Raw genomic sequence first — 14,238 nt, 5'->3', positions numbered from 1 at the left:
CCCAATGAGTAATGTTCATGGTACTTACTGCTTTTATAAAAAGTATAACATTTGAACAAAGCCTCATATTCCTGTTAACTAAGCATGTAAACTTACCTGAGTACTAACAACATCACACAACATTCTTTGTCATATTTCTAAGAAAAAATACATTGCCACGTGCCCTCTGATTTACAGGACCCACATGAAATATGTTATGAACTTAAAATGTTGTTTATAACTCGACTCCAGTTATTAAAATATTTCATAACGTACAAAAAACCAAAGTGTTCTCAAATCTCCAAGAATTCCCTGGGAAAGTATGTTACGCATGCTTGAAACTCGATCGTTGGGCCACACGTGCTCCTGCGCAGCGTATGAATGGCGCAGGGCAAGGGTGGGGAAGGGCCGGGCCGCGCGGGGTGCGGGGGCGAAGGCTTTTTTCAGGCAGTACGAAGCAAGGCGCGGGCGGAGACGCGCGTCCTGTGCTTGCAAGCTTACGCATTTATTCTGTGTTCATTATAAAGACTGTGTGTGACTGTTTTGTGTTTCTTTGGAAGTTTAATTCATTTGTGAGTATTGATTCTTAAATTTAATTTTTTCTTGTAAATATTTGTAGAGTTGTCCGTAGTTTTAAGATGAATACATCAATGGAGATGTGCGCTTCCTTTACCTGAAGTTAAACCTTTCCGTGAATTGTATTACCTTATGCAAACCTATTCATATAATCGCAATTACTAAAATATAGTGTCATATCAATTTGAATATATTTAAAATAATTCGATCAACAACGGCAATATTAAATTGCTCATATTTAAATAATAAATAGATTAATATCAATTAATTCATAAATTATTGTTTGTTAGATATGAAAATGTCGTCGGACCCAGCTCCGCTGTCGAAAACGGCGAAATATAAGAAGATCACAAAACCACTTTTGGAACGAAAGCGACGCGCGCGCATCAACCGATGTTTGGACGAACTTAAAGACCTCATGGTCGGAGCTCTCGAGGTTTGTATCATATTTATTACATTATCATTATATTATATATTATCAAATTTTGAAGATCCTTTAGAACAAAATATTTATTTTAAAAGTTAATTTAAGAAGGCAGAGATAGTAGTAACTGGGAATGTTACAGTTTTCTTGCGTAGTTTCTGTGGATATTAATTGTCTAATATATCATTGCAAGCAATTACTTTATCATTATGATATATTATGCAGACGGAAACGAATGATTAACCTGAGATTGTAATCAACACTTAGTTAAGTGGTTGACACTGCTATTTTTATATGTAAATGTGGTGCTCATACTATTTGTAGAATTTAACGTAATTTTATAACCGATTCTTCACACTATTAATAAAGTTTTCCATTAATATTGTATGTGTAAAAACTATGATCTAAAATTGTACTATCCATCTTTTAACTTCATCAAAATGCAATCCATCATTCATTCACACGGCATTTATTTATATCAGACCGGTCGTCCTTCTGTTTATGACTGCACTTATCAACTGTACCGACTACAAACTGGAATATAAAAGTACAAGTTCCATTAAGAAACAGGAGTCCCTTATTCACGTACAGTTATATTAATGTGACGTTTGTACCGTGAGAATCGCTCCGGCCGGCACCGCGCACCTGCCTACACTTTACTCACTTTTGCCTTTTTTCACAGATCGATGACGACAACCTGAGCAAGTTGGAGAAGGCAGATATCCTTGAGTTAACCGTTAACCATCTCACCAAGCTACACAGTCCTAGAGACCCGGTTTTAGAAGCGAAGAAGTTTCAAGCGGGTTTCGGACAATGTGCCGCCGAAGCTTGCCGCTTTATCATGTCTGTACCTGACTTAGACGCCAACGTCAGCCAGAACTTGATCAGTCACCTGTCGAGACTCATCACAGCCCAACCTCTTACCATCCAAGTACCAGAGAGACCTAACTTCTCTCCGCCCACCTCACCATCGTCCGTCATCTCCGACAGACACCATTACTACAGCGATCAGGACAGATCGTCATCGGACGCCGAAGATTCAGTGTACTCCGGCGAGGCACCGAAACAATGGGCATACAATAGACCTCCAGCGAGGCCCAATCATAAACTACCTCCTACCGGGCTCCTGACGACGGTCGACAAGATAAACCATCCCACGACAGAACAAAACGGACAGAGAAACGGGCCGTATTTCAAAAGAGTTCCGGCCGAGGCAAAAGATGTTATACTGCAAAAAATTCGACAACACATAATGGATAAGCGTAGCAACGACAACGTTGACATGAATGCGAGCTCGGAGCCAGCGCCCGAACCAAAATATTTACACAGAGACGAGGCATACAGGGGCGAGTACGCGTACCAGTACTCGCCGCCGACCGCCGCCAGCGACACTCTTGATCTCAGGAAGGTTAGATCACCGGCCAAGTCTAACGAAACAGCGTACTCGCCGAAAAAATCCGTCGCACACTGCGCAGCTAATCAATTAGACGCGACTCCCCAGAGCAAAGTTGAAGTGACGGTTAATGTTCCGGAACAATGCGAATTGCCGATGGATTACAGCAACCTACCGCCTAAAAAGAAAAGGAAATTAATCGAGTACCAAGAATATAAAAAGCAGGAGGCGGCTCGTCGCCAACTCGAGGCTTTTCATGAAAAAAAGGAACGTCACGCCGAGGGCGCGGCGGGGCCTCAACCCGACGAAGAAAATAAGTGGCGGCCGTGGTGAAGTGTGGCCTGCGCTCACACTCACACATTGTGATATTAATAGTCTCTTCTTCCACGAAAAAGCTTTAATTTGTTTTAATTTATCTTTGTGTAGTTTTAGTATTAGATTCTAAGTGCCTTATATTTGCTTTAAAATTGTTAACGGATAGGTACCTACTGAACATTATTTATGTGCCATTACATATTATTATTTTGATCTCGATGTCTTCCTATTATATTGTACTTATGCAGACATGTGTAGTCTTCCATGTATGTATATTAAACGATTGAACTTTAACTATAATAAATGATGTAAAGGATTACTTTTTTTATTTTTACCCAAGTACAATCAAATACCTACCATTTAGCAAAGAAAATAACAAAAAAACTTTTACCCGAGTAATTTTTCAAGTGTAATTTGAAGATAATTATAGTCTCACATACGTGTGTGCGCAATACTCTCATCAACCCATGAAATTGTACTAAGTACGGGTCTTGTACCAGAATAAGACGAGGTCGAACGTACTGTACGTCTTGTAATTACTAATACATTGTAGGACTGTAGGTTAGCTACTTGATACCCTCATACGATACGTACTAACTTGACAAGCTTTTGCAAATAAGCAATACCCAGTTGGAAAACTTTCAGGCATTGAAACCATAGTTATGTAGCCTACTTTAAAATTTCACTTTTTACTACGAGTGCCAATAATAGGTTTCAATTACATGTCTAAGTTAAAGTAAAAAAGAAATTGGGTAAAATTGAGAACCTCCACCATATTTAAGTCGGTTAAAAAACATGTATCGTTATTTTTATAAATATTGTTCCTAATAAAATTTTATATTTATTATACAAGATTTTCCAATTCATTTGTACCCCATCAAATTGAGAGGAAGCTTCTTGCACGAATTAAATTACCTATCTTTACACTCAAATATAAAACCCTCAGTTTTTGTCCGACCCGTGTTTTATCATTGAGAATATATTTTATAGAGATAATCCACAAGTTTACAATGCCAAACAATTTCGATCGGCCACAGACTGAAAATAAAACACTACACACAGCGACATCTACTTGTACATTCCAAAATCAAAGCTAATGCCATCTATTGGAACTTAAAGAAAACAATCATACTCTAAAAGCGCCATCTACTGTGTCTGTTGAATACCAATAACAATGTAAGTATTCAAAATTAGTACTAAAATTAAGCCACTAGGTGGCACTAACAGCTGTTAACATCGCTATGTTACTGCCATCTCTTAGTTAAAGTTTTGAACATTAGTTCTAGTGTATTAATGTAGATAGCACTATTTGTATACTTGTTTGCTATTCAATACTAGATGTCACCTACATCAAGAAATTGATATATATATTTGTTGTTAGTACTATACTAAAAACTCCATGGATAATTGTGAAAATACGCATGACTGGACTTCTTCAGACACACAAACATCATTTTTTTTATTTTAAATCAGGTATTAGTATTTATAAAAATATTTTTCCGCGTTAAGTCTTGGTGTAATGTATGCCCAACACTTTACATGTATAAAAATTACAAATAAGGAAGCGGCTAATAATGACAATGACAATAAAAATAATCTTAGGTATTCTCTATACGTAGGACGCGGAGTATCCAATCGGAGGTACCGCGTCCTGGCCACTTTATGGTGACAGTTGAAGGAACACCGTCAGGTTTTTAGTCGGTATGCCCAAATTTAAAGCCGGAACGCCTAGCCGGCGGGAGAGCCCGACAGACCCCCGCTACCTCCCTGGAGCGGGACATGCAGTAATGCATTTTCCTGACGAAAAAAAAAAAAAAAAAAAAAAAAAAAAAGTATTCTCTATACGTGTTCTTACTTAAGTACCTAATCTAAATAATATACCTAATAATGTTTAAATATGCAGTCTAGTCTGCAGACTTTAACTTTTCTACTCACCGATAGATGGCCAAACCCTTTAGCCAGTTCTCGCGACGACGACTGAGTTCGTAGTAGAGTAGAGTGGAGTAAAGTGGGGCGCACGAATCAACTTCATTCATTCATAGACGCGCCGGCCGGCCGGCCAGTCGGTAATAAAGAGGCGACACGGTAGGCTGTATATCGAATGACAACATGCGCCGCGCGCAAATTGTAACGAACTATTTCGACGTTTAAATACGAATTGACAGTTAATGTTTTGACTTAAAAAATTGTAAATAAATATAATAGTGTTATTGAATTGTCTGTACTTAGTGATATTTGTGATGAATTATTATGAAGTGGTGGAAAGTGTTTTACTGTGCAATGTTGTGATAAGGCGATGCTAGTAGGAGAACAGTCGCCGGCACCACGGGTGGTGGCCGGTTTGAGGAAACTACGACCTGAATTGACACCTGGACCTGTTCCTACGCCTGTAGATCCTGATTTTAGGATATCAGGTCAGTAAACAAGTTTAGGGCAGGCTGTTCTATGTCGCAATTTATTGCGTTCATAACCAGCTTGATGTGACACGCCTACTAACTGCAAATTACTCACACAAAATGAACTACACGTTTATTTATAAAGCAAGAAATAACATTGTAAACTAAAGACTCCCGGCTAGCTCCATTATCTTTTTTGTGTCAAACATCTGGCGTAACTAGAAACTAATGGTTGAAAAATAAATGCAATTCTTGTACATCCGCCATTATTTCACAGACATCAGCTAATCAGCTGGTCTACATGTGCCGTTTAACTATTTACATTATTGCTAGACTAGTTCTCATGATCAATTTTATAAAACTGCCTACCTAACAACTTGTAAGAAATTAAAACTGTCTATTAAATCATACTTGGTAAAAAAAAAACTTAAAAACAAACCTTAAATTTATGACTACCATAGACGTATCGTATATATATATATATATATATATAAGCTAACAAATGATCCACATTCTGCTAAGAAAAAGTTTCATTCACAAAGTATAATCACTCCATTCATAAATGCTTTCATTGTGAACCGCATGAAATGTCCGTTGAATATTTAAACTGGAAATAGGATGGATGATGTCAATACTAGTTGTGGAGTCTAGACCAGTCGCGATCAATAACTTTGACTCAACGACTAGAACATAAAACTTCTCCGATCGGATTCCGTTTAAGTTGTAAAATTTAATGTGACTGCAAGATTTTTATTTAATTCTGCAAATACAAGTAGGTAAATAGCTACTTAGTTCTAAGTTACTTTTATCCTGTGTCCATATTAAGTGTCTATTTATCTATTGCTAGGCACATAAGACAATATTTTTCTTATTAATGATCAAATCCCTCGAGACCAGTGGTCTATCCCCGGGACAATGACCTTACCGCCTGATTTCATAGCACTGGACTTTATTAACACGGAAATTCATCCCGCCCATGATCCGTCGACGATTTTTTTCTTGATTAAAACTAAAACTCAATCAGTACAAGATAATAGGTAATATCCTTTTTAAATCTCCTAAAGATATCCAATAAACTAGAGTTTTCAAAAAACTGCAGTAGGTAGGTTCGTAAATTCACGGCTGTCCGATTAATCCACCGGTGGTAGTGCTACACTATTATTGTAAGACTTTGATAAACTACAGTTCCCATGAGTTTTTTACCCGTCTGTGTGACGATATTTCACAAGTAAAAACCGCCAAACGACGGCAGAACCGTGAAGTTTTTGCGTCAAACTACAACAATAGGAAGATAAATCAGCTGTGCTTCAGATAGAATCAGCTGTTTACTGTCAATGACAATGTATCACGATACTGCACGGAAAATATATTTATTAATCATAGCCAGTTTGTATTCTTTTGCTAAAGGTAGGTAGGCTAACTGAAAAAAACCTACCTAGGTACCTACCTACCTAGGTTTTACTTTGTTGTTGGTAGACCAAAGTAAAACCTAGGTGTTTTTTTTTAAGAAGTAGACTTCTTTGCAATGGAAGTTATTTATTTGAGTAGGTAGGTAGGTACATAGGTACCTACATAGATATGAACCTTAAAGATCTTAATTATCCCTAAATTTCATGTTTACATGTTGATTTTAAAACCAGCGTTATCTATTTGTCCCACTGTTTAAAATACGTTATTAGAATAATACTGGAATAAAACACGCTAATAGTTATATTTGGAGTCATTAGTAGATAACGACAAAGTTGTTATTGATCTTATCGGCTCGGATGTTAATGGGCGGATGTCAAACAAAAATAGGAACCAAAACTATTTTACATAAATTATATGTACTGTAAGGACACATTTATATGAAAAGATGTATGAATGTGAGGCAAAGGAAGTTTGTGGATCCTACCAAGTTGCGTTTCTTGGTCTCTGCCTATCCCTATGGGAAAAAGGCTTGACATTATGTATGTAACAATATAATGTCAAGCCTTTTTCCCTTAGGGGCATACGTAATTTATGATGATCAAAAATCAAAGTTGGTGGGTAACTAACTCTTAAATCTTCTGAAAACATTGGTCAACAGTCTTCTATACAAAAACCAGTCTATGAAAATATTAAGAGAATTTTCTATGAAAATAACGGCTTGCGTACTTAGCTCGCTAATACTTTCAAACGTTAAAATAAGCGGAACTTAACTTTCAAATAACTAACCAAATTAGGAACGGTCAAGTATGTTGACATGTCGAGAATAAATGGTTTAAATCTGTTAAGGCTTGCTTATCTTAGAAACAAGAACTAGGAACTATACAACCTAGTTCATCTGCTTTGTTTCATAAGAAAAGGAACTCTACCATTTATGTTCTAAACGTCAAAGTCCCAATACATCACTAAAATATAGTTTGTAAATAAATTTAAAACTGCTTCGTCGTGAAATAAGGAGTTCTGGTTTGTTTACATCGTATGCACATTCCAATGATATCTAGAACGACTTGCAAGCTTAAATCAGAATAAATGCGTAACGCATTTTATTTTAAACTATACTTGGCATTCAGTTGTTGTGTGATTGCGAGTATTTTGCCCAGTAATGTTATGAATGAAACGTGATATCAGTATCAAGTTGAAAGTACTTTGCACTTTCAAGTTCAATTGATTACAACATTTTATCGAACTGCGTGAATCCCCATGTGTCGTGTTGTAATCAATGTAAAGGTTATATCAAAACGGATATTTAATCACTTAGGTATTTAATATATTTTATGTGTAGGTACTTGCTATCTTTTTATTTCGCAAAATGTAAGAATTCCACCTTTTATATACACAAACGAACGATAAAAATGGTTTTATCAAACTCGACACTTAATTTTTTTAAAAGTTAATATCCTACGTATTCAAATATGAAATATAAAAATTGTAATACATTAATACGCAGAATATGCAGATTGTATGCAAAGGTAGGCATAGATCAAAGATGCTGAATGAATCTACTTTAAGCGTACTCTGTCCTAGACTCCGAGTGGTAAACTGCAACATGTAACTAATTACTATGAAGACTACCTAGCTACACAAGACTCTAATTTAAATTAATAAAATATTTACTTACATTTATTTTTCAGAATATAATATCGATTATACCTAGGTAGTTATCTTTTTTACTAGTAGATGATGAAAGATAAACTAAAGGACCTACAAACTTATACACTGAAAAAAGAAAATTCTGCATAGCAATATTGAGTACGTCTACATACTCAATATTGGTATGAACGTTCGGCTCCTACATAGGTACATTCACTGAAAAATATGATGATCTTATACCTAACACGGAATAACTGACTGTTACCGTGACTAATTATATTGTCCGAGTAAAAGTTCTATTGTATTTGTTTACAATGGACTGACAGACGGTGGAAGTAGCCACGGACTATTATTGCAATTTGCAGTAGGAATAACGTCATTAGGTACATTAGCGGGGATTGCTACATCAATCTAGAATAAGAGATTACGAGATAAATGGTTACTACCAATTTTTTTACATAACTTTTCTAAAAATAAAACATGGACCCTATTTTTTTTTCGAAATGGCTATTAATAAGATACTAATCGCCCTATTAACGAAAATGACAGTCTTCTGTATTTAACGGTAATTAAATTACGTTGGTAATTAAATACATACATTATTTTACCATTCAAAACATTATTTTTAATTAAAATAAATCGATTACACGCCATCGGCTCGAAGATAATCGAATGAAAGTTTGGAAATCGAGTAACAGGCGCTACCCATCCCATCTCTAGTCCTTGAACTTTTCATCTGAGCATGCATGATTGTATTGACAGCTATTGTAATTTATGAATACTGATTAATAAACAATTTTCCAAACTAATAACCCTTGTATAATAATTTCATAAGAGATAAAACAATATTACAAAACAATACTTATATATAATATTATAATATATAACTTTTTCTCGTTGAGGTTGCTACACAATTTTGATCCAGAAGTCAATTTTGGCTGAAGAGGCTGCAACAAAAGTAAAATTTAAGCAAGGACCTACGTAATTGAGGAATACCCGCCTCTTTTCGTTGCAGGGAATGAAGCGTCCACGCCTTCACACAAAGGCTTATTTCAAAACGTCCGGTTTCAGTCATGTAAAGAATAATTATTATAATTGTCCACAGTGTTAATTGCTGATCAAATAAGTTGTCTGTTCATGTAAGTGACGTCAGCAGTTTATTGTGGTATTGTCACGCCACGTCGCGTTATCTAGCGTGTTCGTTGTCAATGTCAAAATTAATCAATCAATCAACGGTGCGTAGAAATGTCTGAGCGTTTCGTAATTGTTATTTAATAAGTCGGTGAAAAATCGCCGTTTTAGCAGAAATTCGTCAATGATATGGAGTCTAATTTTAAGGTCTTCGTTTTTTGCTTTCATCTTTTCTTTGAGTATATGTCCAAGTATTTTTCTTATTACGCCAATGTTTACTTATATTTTTTTCTTTTATCCCTAATCGTAATTTTCTTATTTCGTCAATACTTACTTATATTTTTCTCTTTTGTCCGTAGGCGTCCTCCGCCAGTATTACAATGACGACACAGAATCGTGGGCATGGGTGCGAGCGGCCGTGCGAGGCGGCTGCCTGCTCGCCTGGAGGGACGGCACCCTGCCCCGCAGGACCCCAGCCCGACTGCCACTCCGGGACCTGCACCTGCGCACTGCGACTTCGCTGCCCAACGCCTTCCAGCTATCCAGGCTACGTGACGACACTGCCGTCGCCACGTTTCAGGTGAATATCTGAATAAAAAAGATGATTCTTAAGGAACAGTCCCGAACAAAGAGTATGGAACAGACTTTAAATTCGTAGTGCGTAGAAATCTTTGTGATTTGTATTATTCAGCTGTTTATATGGTTTATTTTAGAAGTCTGTTGCTGACTGTACGAACGTTGTAGAGTAGAAATATAAAAAAAAACTAAAATAGGAAACGTTGCAATTGAAATTTATTTTACCTTACGTCATTTACTAATGTGCATCCAAATTCTAAACCCCCAGGGAGCAAGTCTCATGACCGTACATTATCTAAATAATAATGCGTTGTGGGTGCGCGCTTTTAACTTATGGGCGGCTGCAAATGGCAAATTACTTGCATAATAGGGGTTGCCGCACACATGCCATGCCTGCGGGTATTTGCTAACCTTTTTTCAATCCCTTCATTTATCTTGTTAAAGCTTCCCCTCATATTCTTCGACGTATCTAAGTAACTGTACAACCGGTACCATTTTTTTTTTCATAAAAAATATTAATCGTCACAATTGGAACATCACGCAGGCAGCTTGTTTTTGTTTGCCTTGCATTTAGGTATTGGAGAAAAAAGTCACGAGTCTTTAATTTACATATTGAAGTGAATCGATCAACTGTGTGATTGCCGAGTGTTGCCAACACGTTAATATCATTTCTTGTTTGATTTTTGCTGTAATTGACTTGTCAGGTATGAGTTGGTAGTTCGGTTTGCAATTTAAATGACGATTCGTGGGAACTTATGAACTCGTATTTATTTCTTTGTAATTTTGTATCAGTGAGCTCGTATAAGAAACAATTCTTTAGTAGCGACAGTCAGCTTTCTCTCTTACAATGAGACTGAAAAAACATCATCTGAATAAGGTGACATCACAATTCTAGACCGTTAGTTCATCTTCAGATAAGTCATCCTTTCATAATGTTTATCAATTGACAGACCTATTCACTGCAACACGTTATACTTGATTGATGTCATCTTCAATATCCATCATTCCCATAAAGTTCTTAGCGTATCTAATTCCCTTTATTGAATACTGCAATTCATCATTTGCTGTTTAGCAGTTTGCAGTGTCATTTGTCACTCCTATACAATAATAACATCGCAAAATCTAAGAAATAGCGGATCCTTAATGTTACGTGAGCCTTGTGTCATATTACGACGCTGTAATGTGACTTTACAAGCGTTTATTGTCTTTAGAAAATAGTGCTTGCTGTTGCATCTTAGTTCTGAGAATTCTGTTAAGTTCAAAGTTATATCCCTCAACAAGGTATATCCCTCAGAATGTATTGCGTTCTTTGGCACATTAGAAAATGCGGATAATATTAGCCTTTTGTCATCCAGGCTTTATATTACAATAATAGCTATCATTTTGTAAGCAATTTTCCTGCTTCATAATCAAAATTATTATTCCGAAATAGAATCCCGGATCCCATTATAACAGTCACGCTACCGACCGCTAAACGGACCAGTGTCAGTTTTTGTTTTTCGATTATAGTTTTTATCAGTTACCGCTTTAATTTCCTCGTGGCAAATGATTTTGCGATGTCCGGGAAACGTGGGCGTAATCGATGAAAAAAGAATCACCGCTATTTGTGGTACTGCGATAGCGTGCGTCGTAGACGGAAATGTACTGAGTTTCACTCAAACCGGAGCACATTTTACCATAACAATTACAAAGTATAAAGATGTATCCGATATCTTTTATGTTTATATCCCACTCGCACGAATGCGCATGCAGCTCTTTCTTTGTACACGAAATCCAAAATAAATCATCTTAGCTCTGATTGTTTGCCGGAAGAATTAACGGCAACTTCAGCAATTTATTTTCCGTTCTTCGTATTCTTAAGAAAATGCGGGTTTGTAAAATGCTGTATTTATATGGACACCGTTATTTCGATAAATTACTTATTGCAGTGATTCTTAAGCGTACTCATGCGTATTATTTTTGCCATGTATGGTACTTATATAAATCAAATAATCTAGTAGCGACAGATAGTGGCATCAGTAAGCGGCGTATCGATCTGTTTTACAAGCGATTAACATGATTCTGTATCGTATATTATGTTCGGTCACGTACGTCGGTCATTGTCTAGAAGACAATGCTTTCATAAATAATTATCAACACAGATGTCACATGAGTCCCTCGTCAAACTAATGGAGAATAATAAAAATATTTAAACGTTCACATGTCACCGTCACTGTTGGTGAACCGTGGAGAGATTTCAGTATAAAAGTAACGCATGTCATAAGACGGTTTGTTACTAATTTACTTGAAAACACTTAGCCAGTATTCCAGCAACTTTGTTAGCAGTTTGAAAATGGCAAACTTATAAAAGATATTATCGTTCTTTGCCTTTTATTATGCAGTTATTGAATAGGCCATAGCAAAATAAGATAGTCAATTGATCTCAAAGTGTTTGCTGCTAAATTAATATTTCCTAGACTCAAAACAGCGAAGTCATACGATTGCAGCGTTGTCTTGCAAGAAGTTGAATCCCCTTTAAGTAACACCTTTCTCACGATTCGTACACTTTAATAGACCTCAATAAAGCGAAACAACCGTAAATCAAAGGCCTTTGTGCATCGCGACCTTTTCATGTACCTATTTACCATAAGAAGGGCTAGAAGCGCGAAGGTGTTGACACGTAAAGGAAACACGTTTTAAGAAAACTCCGCGCTGTAATAATATCGAGCCGATAAAAAATGTCTATTAATGCAATGCGACCGTGACTAGTTCTTTAGATCAGATGTTCCATTATTGTCACCCTATGAAACTCGCTTGCTCACTTTTTATACATCACGTCGAAGGACGGAACTTCTTATAAAATGTATTATGCAAATTGCAACGTTTCTATAGGAGATTAAGTCATAAATCTTACATATCGTCGCAGATGAATGTTACAATTAAGTTTATTGTTGCAGACTTGCAATGCAGCTGAGTGTGCGAGATGGGTGCGAGCGCTCTGCGTCGAGATCCTCGGTCAGACTCCACTACCACAAGTCCGATTCCTCGACGTGCTGCCCGCCGCGGATACCGCCGGCCGAGAACCAAAGAAAGAGACTCCGCAACAGGAGACACCCTTATGTCCCCCGAAACCGCCCCCGCGAGCTCGCCGGAGGTTGCTAACGTCGACCGAGACGCTTCTGCCGCGCAGGGATCACTCCCCCGCCGCAACGGATGAAGGCATCGTCGTCGAAGACGACGACTACGACTCTTCGTCCGACCGCAGCCTCGACCTAACCCTGTCCCTCGACGCCTTGAAGACCACAGACGTGGTCGATGCGCCCGTACGGAAAGCAGAGGTCATCAAATGTGACAGTTGTAGTAAACTGAATGCGAGCTCGCAGCAACACCACACGCTGCCGCGGGCCGCGAGAGCCGAATCGGAGCAAGGCCGCCGCTACTTGAAGCGATGGGAGGGGACGGCCGGAGGTGCGGAACGGGGCCGATACGCCATGGAGGCTGCTAGACGCAAAACCGCGTCACTGGAGAACAGGGCGAGGTCTTGCTCGCCAAATGTTCACGAAGCTGTCGCTCAGTACGTTCCTGTGAGGGAGCGTAGGGCATTGTTCGAATCGCTGTCGCGGAGCACGGCGGCCAGCCTGGCCCGCAGCAGCGAGCAGCTGGCTCGCGTGGAGCGCCCGCCGGCCGAGACCACGCCGCGGCGCGCCGCGTCGCTGCACGACCTGCAGGCGCCGCCGACGCGGTCGGTGAGCGACCTGCGCCAGTTCTTCGAGGCGGTGGCGCGCGGCGCGGGCGGCTGCGCGGGCGTGCAGCGCCACAGCGCGCCGCCCGGCCCCGCGCCGCGCGCCTTCACCTCGCTCACGTGCGCCTGACGCATCCTCTGTTGTAAATATTGTAGATAGAATCCCGGCGTTGACCGCTATCTCACTAAGTCGTTCGTTTTAAGACTGTTAAAAGTATTGTTATAGAAGTACCTAATATAAATAAAATGAGATGTATTGTCTATTATTTTGTCGTTTTATTGTTTTCGCAACCTTGTATCTCGAGAAGCTTAGCTGCCAATGATGATCGAAGGGACTTGCGAGCGTCTTGCGCAAACTGTTGGATGGAGTGTAATGATATTTGTAGCCTTGTTCTGTCTCGATGCATTGTTTTTATTGAAAAATCGATTTGTCACGAGACAATTGGTGCGGTAAGTCATTAAATAACGTTTGGGCATGGAGACCGGTGAAATGTCAATGCGCAGCAAAGGTCGCAAGTGTGGCCCGGCGCGGCGCGGGCGTCCTCGGAGTTATTACTTTGTGTTGTAAGGAACATTATGTTTCGAAACGTTGAACACTACACTTAGCTATTGTTGTCGTGTGTTGACTTTTTTAAATGTAACGAAACTGTAACCACGCATTCAGTTACAA

At 38.5% G+C, this 14,238-nt stretch overlaps 2 protein-coding genes across 2 annotated transcripts; both read left to right on the top strand.

Annotated features, from left to right (window-relative positions):
- The first annotated feature begins 422 nt into the window (after positions 1 to 422).
- LOC142979534 (uncharacterized) lies at positions 423 to 2,996 on the top strand. The gene is made up of 3 exons (XM_076124488.1): positions 423 to 551; positions 846 to 991; positions 1,662 to 2,996. The coding sequence occupies exons 2-3, from the start codon at positions 848 to 850 to the stop codon at positions 2,703 to 2,705; spliced, it is 1,188 nt and encodes a 395-aa protein (XP_075980603.1). The 5' UTR covers positions 423 to 551; positions 846 to 847; the 3' UTR covers positions 2,706 to 2,996.
- A 1,711-nt stretch (positions 2,997 to 4,707) lies between these two features.
- On the top strand, positions 4,708 to 13,834 carry LOC142979264 (uncharacterized). The gene is made up of 3 exons (XM_076124096.1): positions 4,708 to 5,101; positions 9,631 to 9,851; positions 12,784 to 13,834. The coding sequence occupies exons 1-3, from the start codon at positions 4,984 to 4,986 to the stop codon at positions 13,696 to 13,698; spliced, it is 1,254 nt and encodes a 417-aa protein (XP_075980211.1). The 5' UTR covers positions 4,708 to 4,983; the 3' UTR covers positions 13,699 to 13,834.
- The last annotated feature ends 404 nt before the right edge of the window (positions 13,835 to 14,238 follow it).

Source organism: Anticarsia gemmatalis, chromosome 16, assembly GCF_050436995.1.
Source record: "Anticarsia gemmatalis isolate Benzon Research Colony breed Stoneville strain chromosome 16, ilAntGemm2 primary, whole genome shotgun sequence".
Classification (NCBI taxonomy): Eukaryota; Metazoa; Arthropoda; class Insecta; order Lepidoptera; family Erebidae; genus Anticarsia; species Anticarsia gemmatalis.
The sequence above is the reverse complement of the archived record's forward strand: the minus strand, read 5'-3'. Positions and strand labels throughout refer to the sequence as shown.

What these genes read in the sequence shown, in the direction of transcription:
- LOC142979534 (XM_076124488.1), top strand. Translation starts at nt 848, where the DNA reads ATGAAAATGTCGTCGGACCCAGCTCCGCTGTCGAAAACGGCGAAATAT. An exon ending in TCATGGTCGGAGCTCTCGAG is followed by an intron (nt 992 to 1,661) that starts GTTTGTATCATA and finishes CTTTTTTCACAG; the next exon opens with ATCGATGACGACAACCTGAG.
- LOC142979264 (XM_076124096.1), top strand. Translation starts at nt 4,984, where the DNA reads ATGCTAGTAGGAGAACAGTCGCCGGCACCACGGGTGGTGGCCGGTTTG. An exon ending in TCCTGATTTTAGGATATCAG is followed by an intron (nt 5,102 to 9,630) that starts GTCAGTAAACAA and finishes TTTTGTCCGTAG; the next exon opens with GCGTCCTCCGCCAGTATTAC. An exon ending in CTGCCGTCGCCACGTTTCAG is followed by an intron (nt 9,852 to 12,783) that starts GTGAATATCTGA and finishes TTATTGTTGCAG; the next exon opens with ACTTGCAATGCAGCTGAGTG.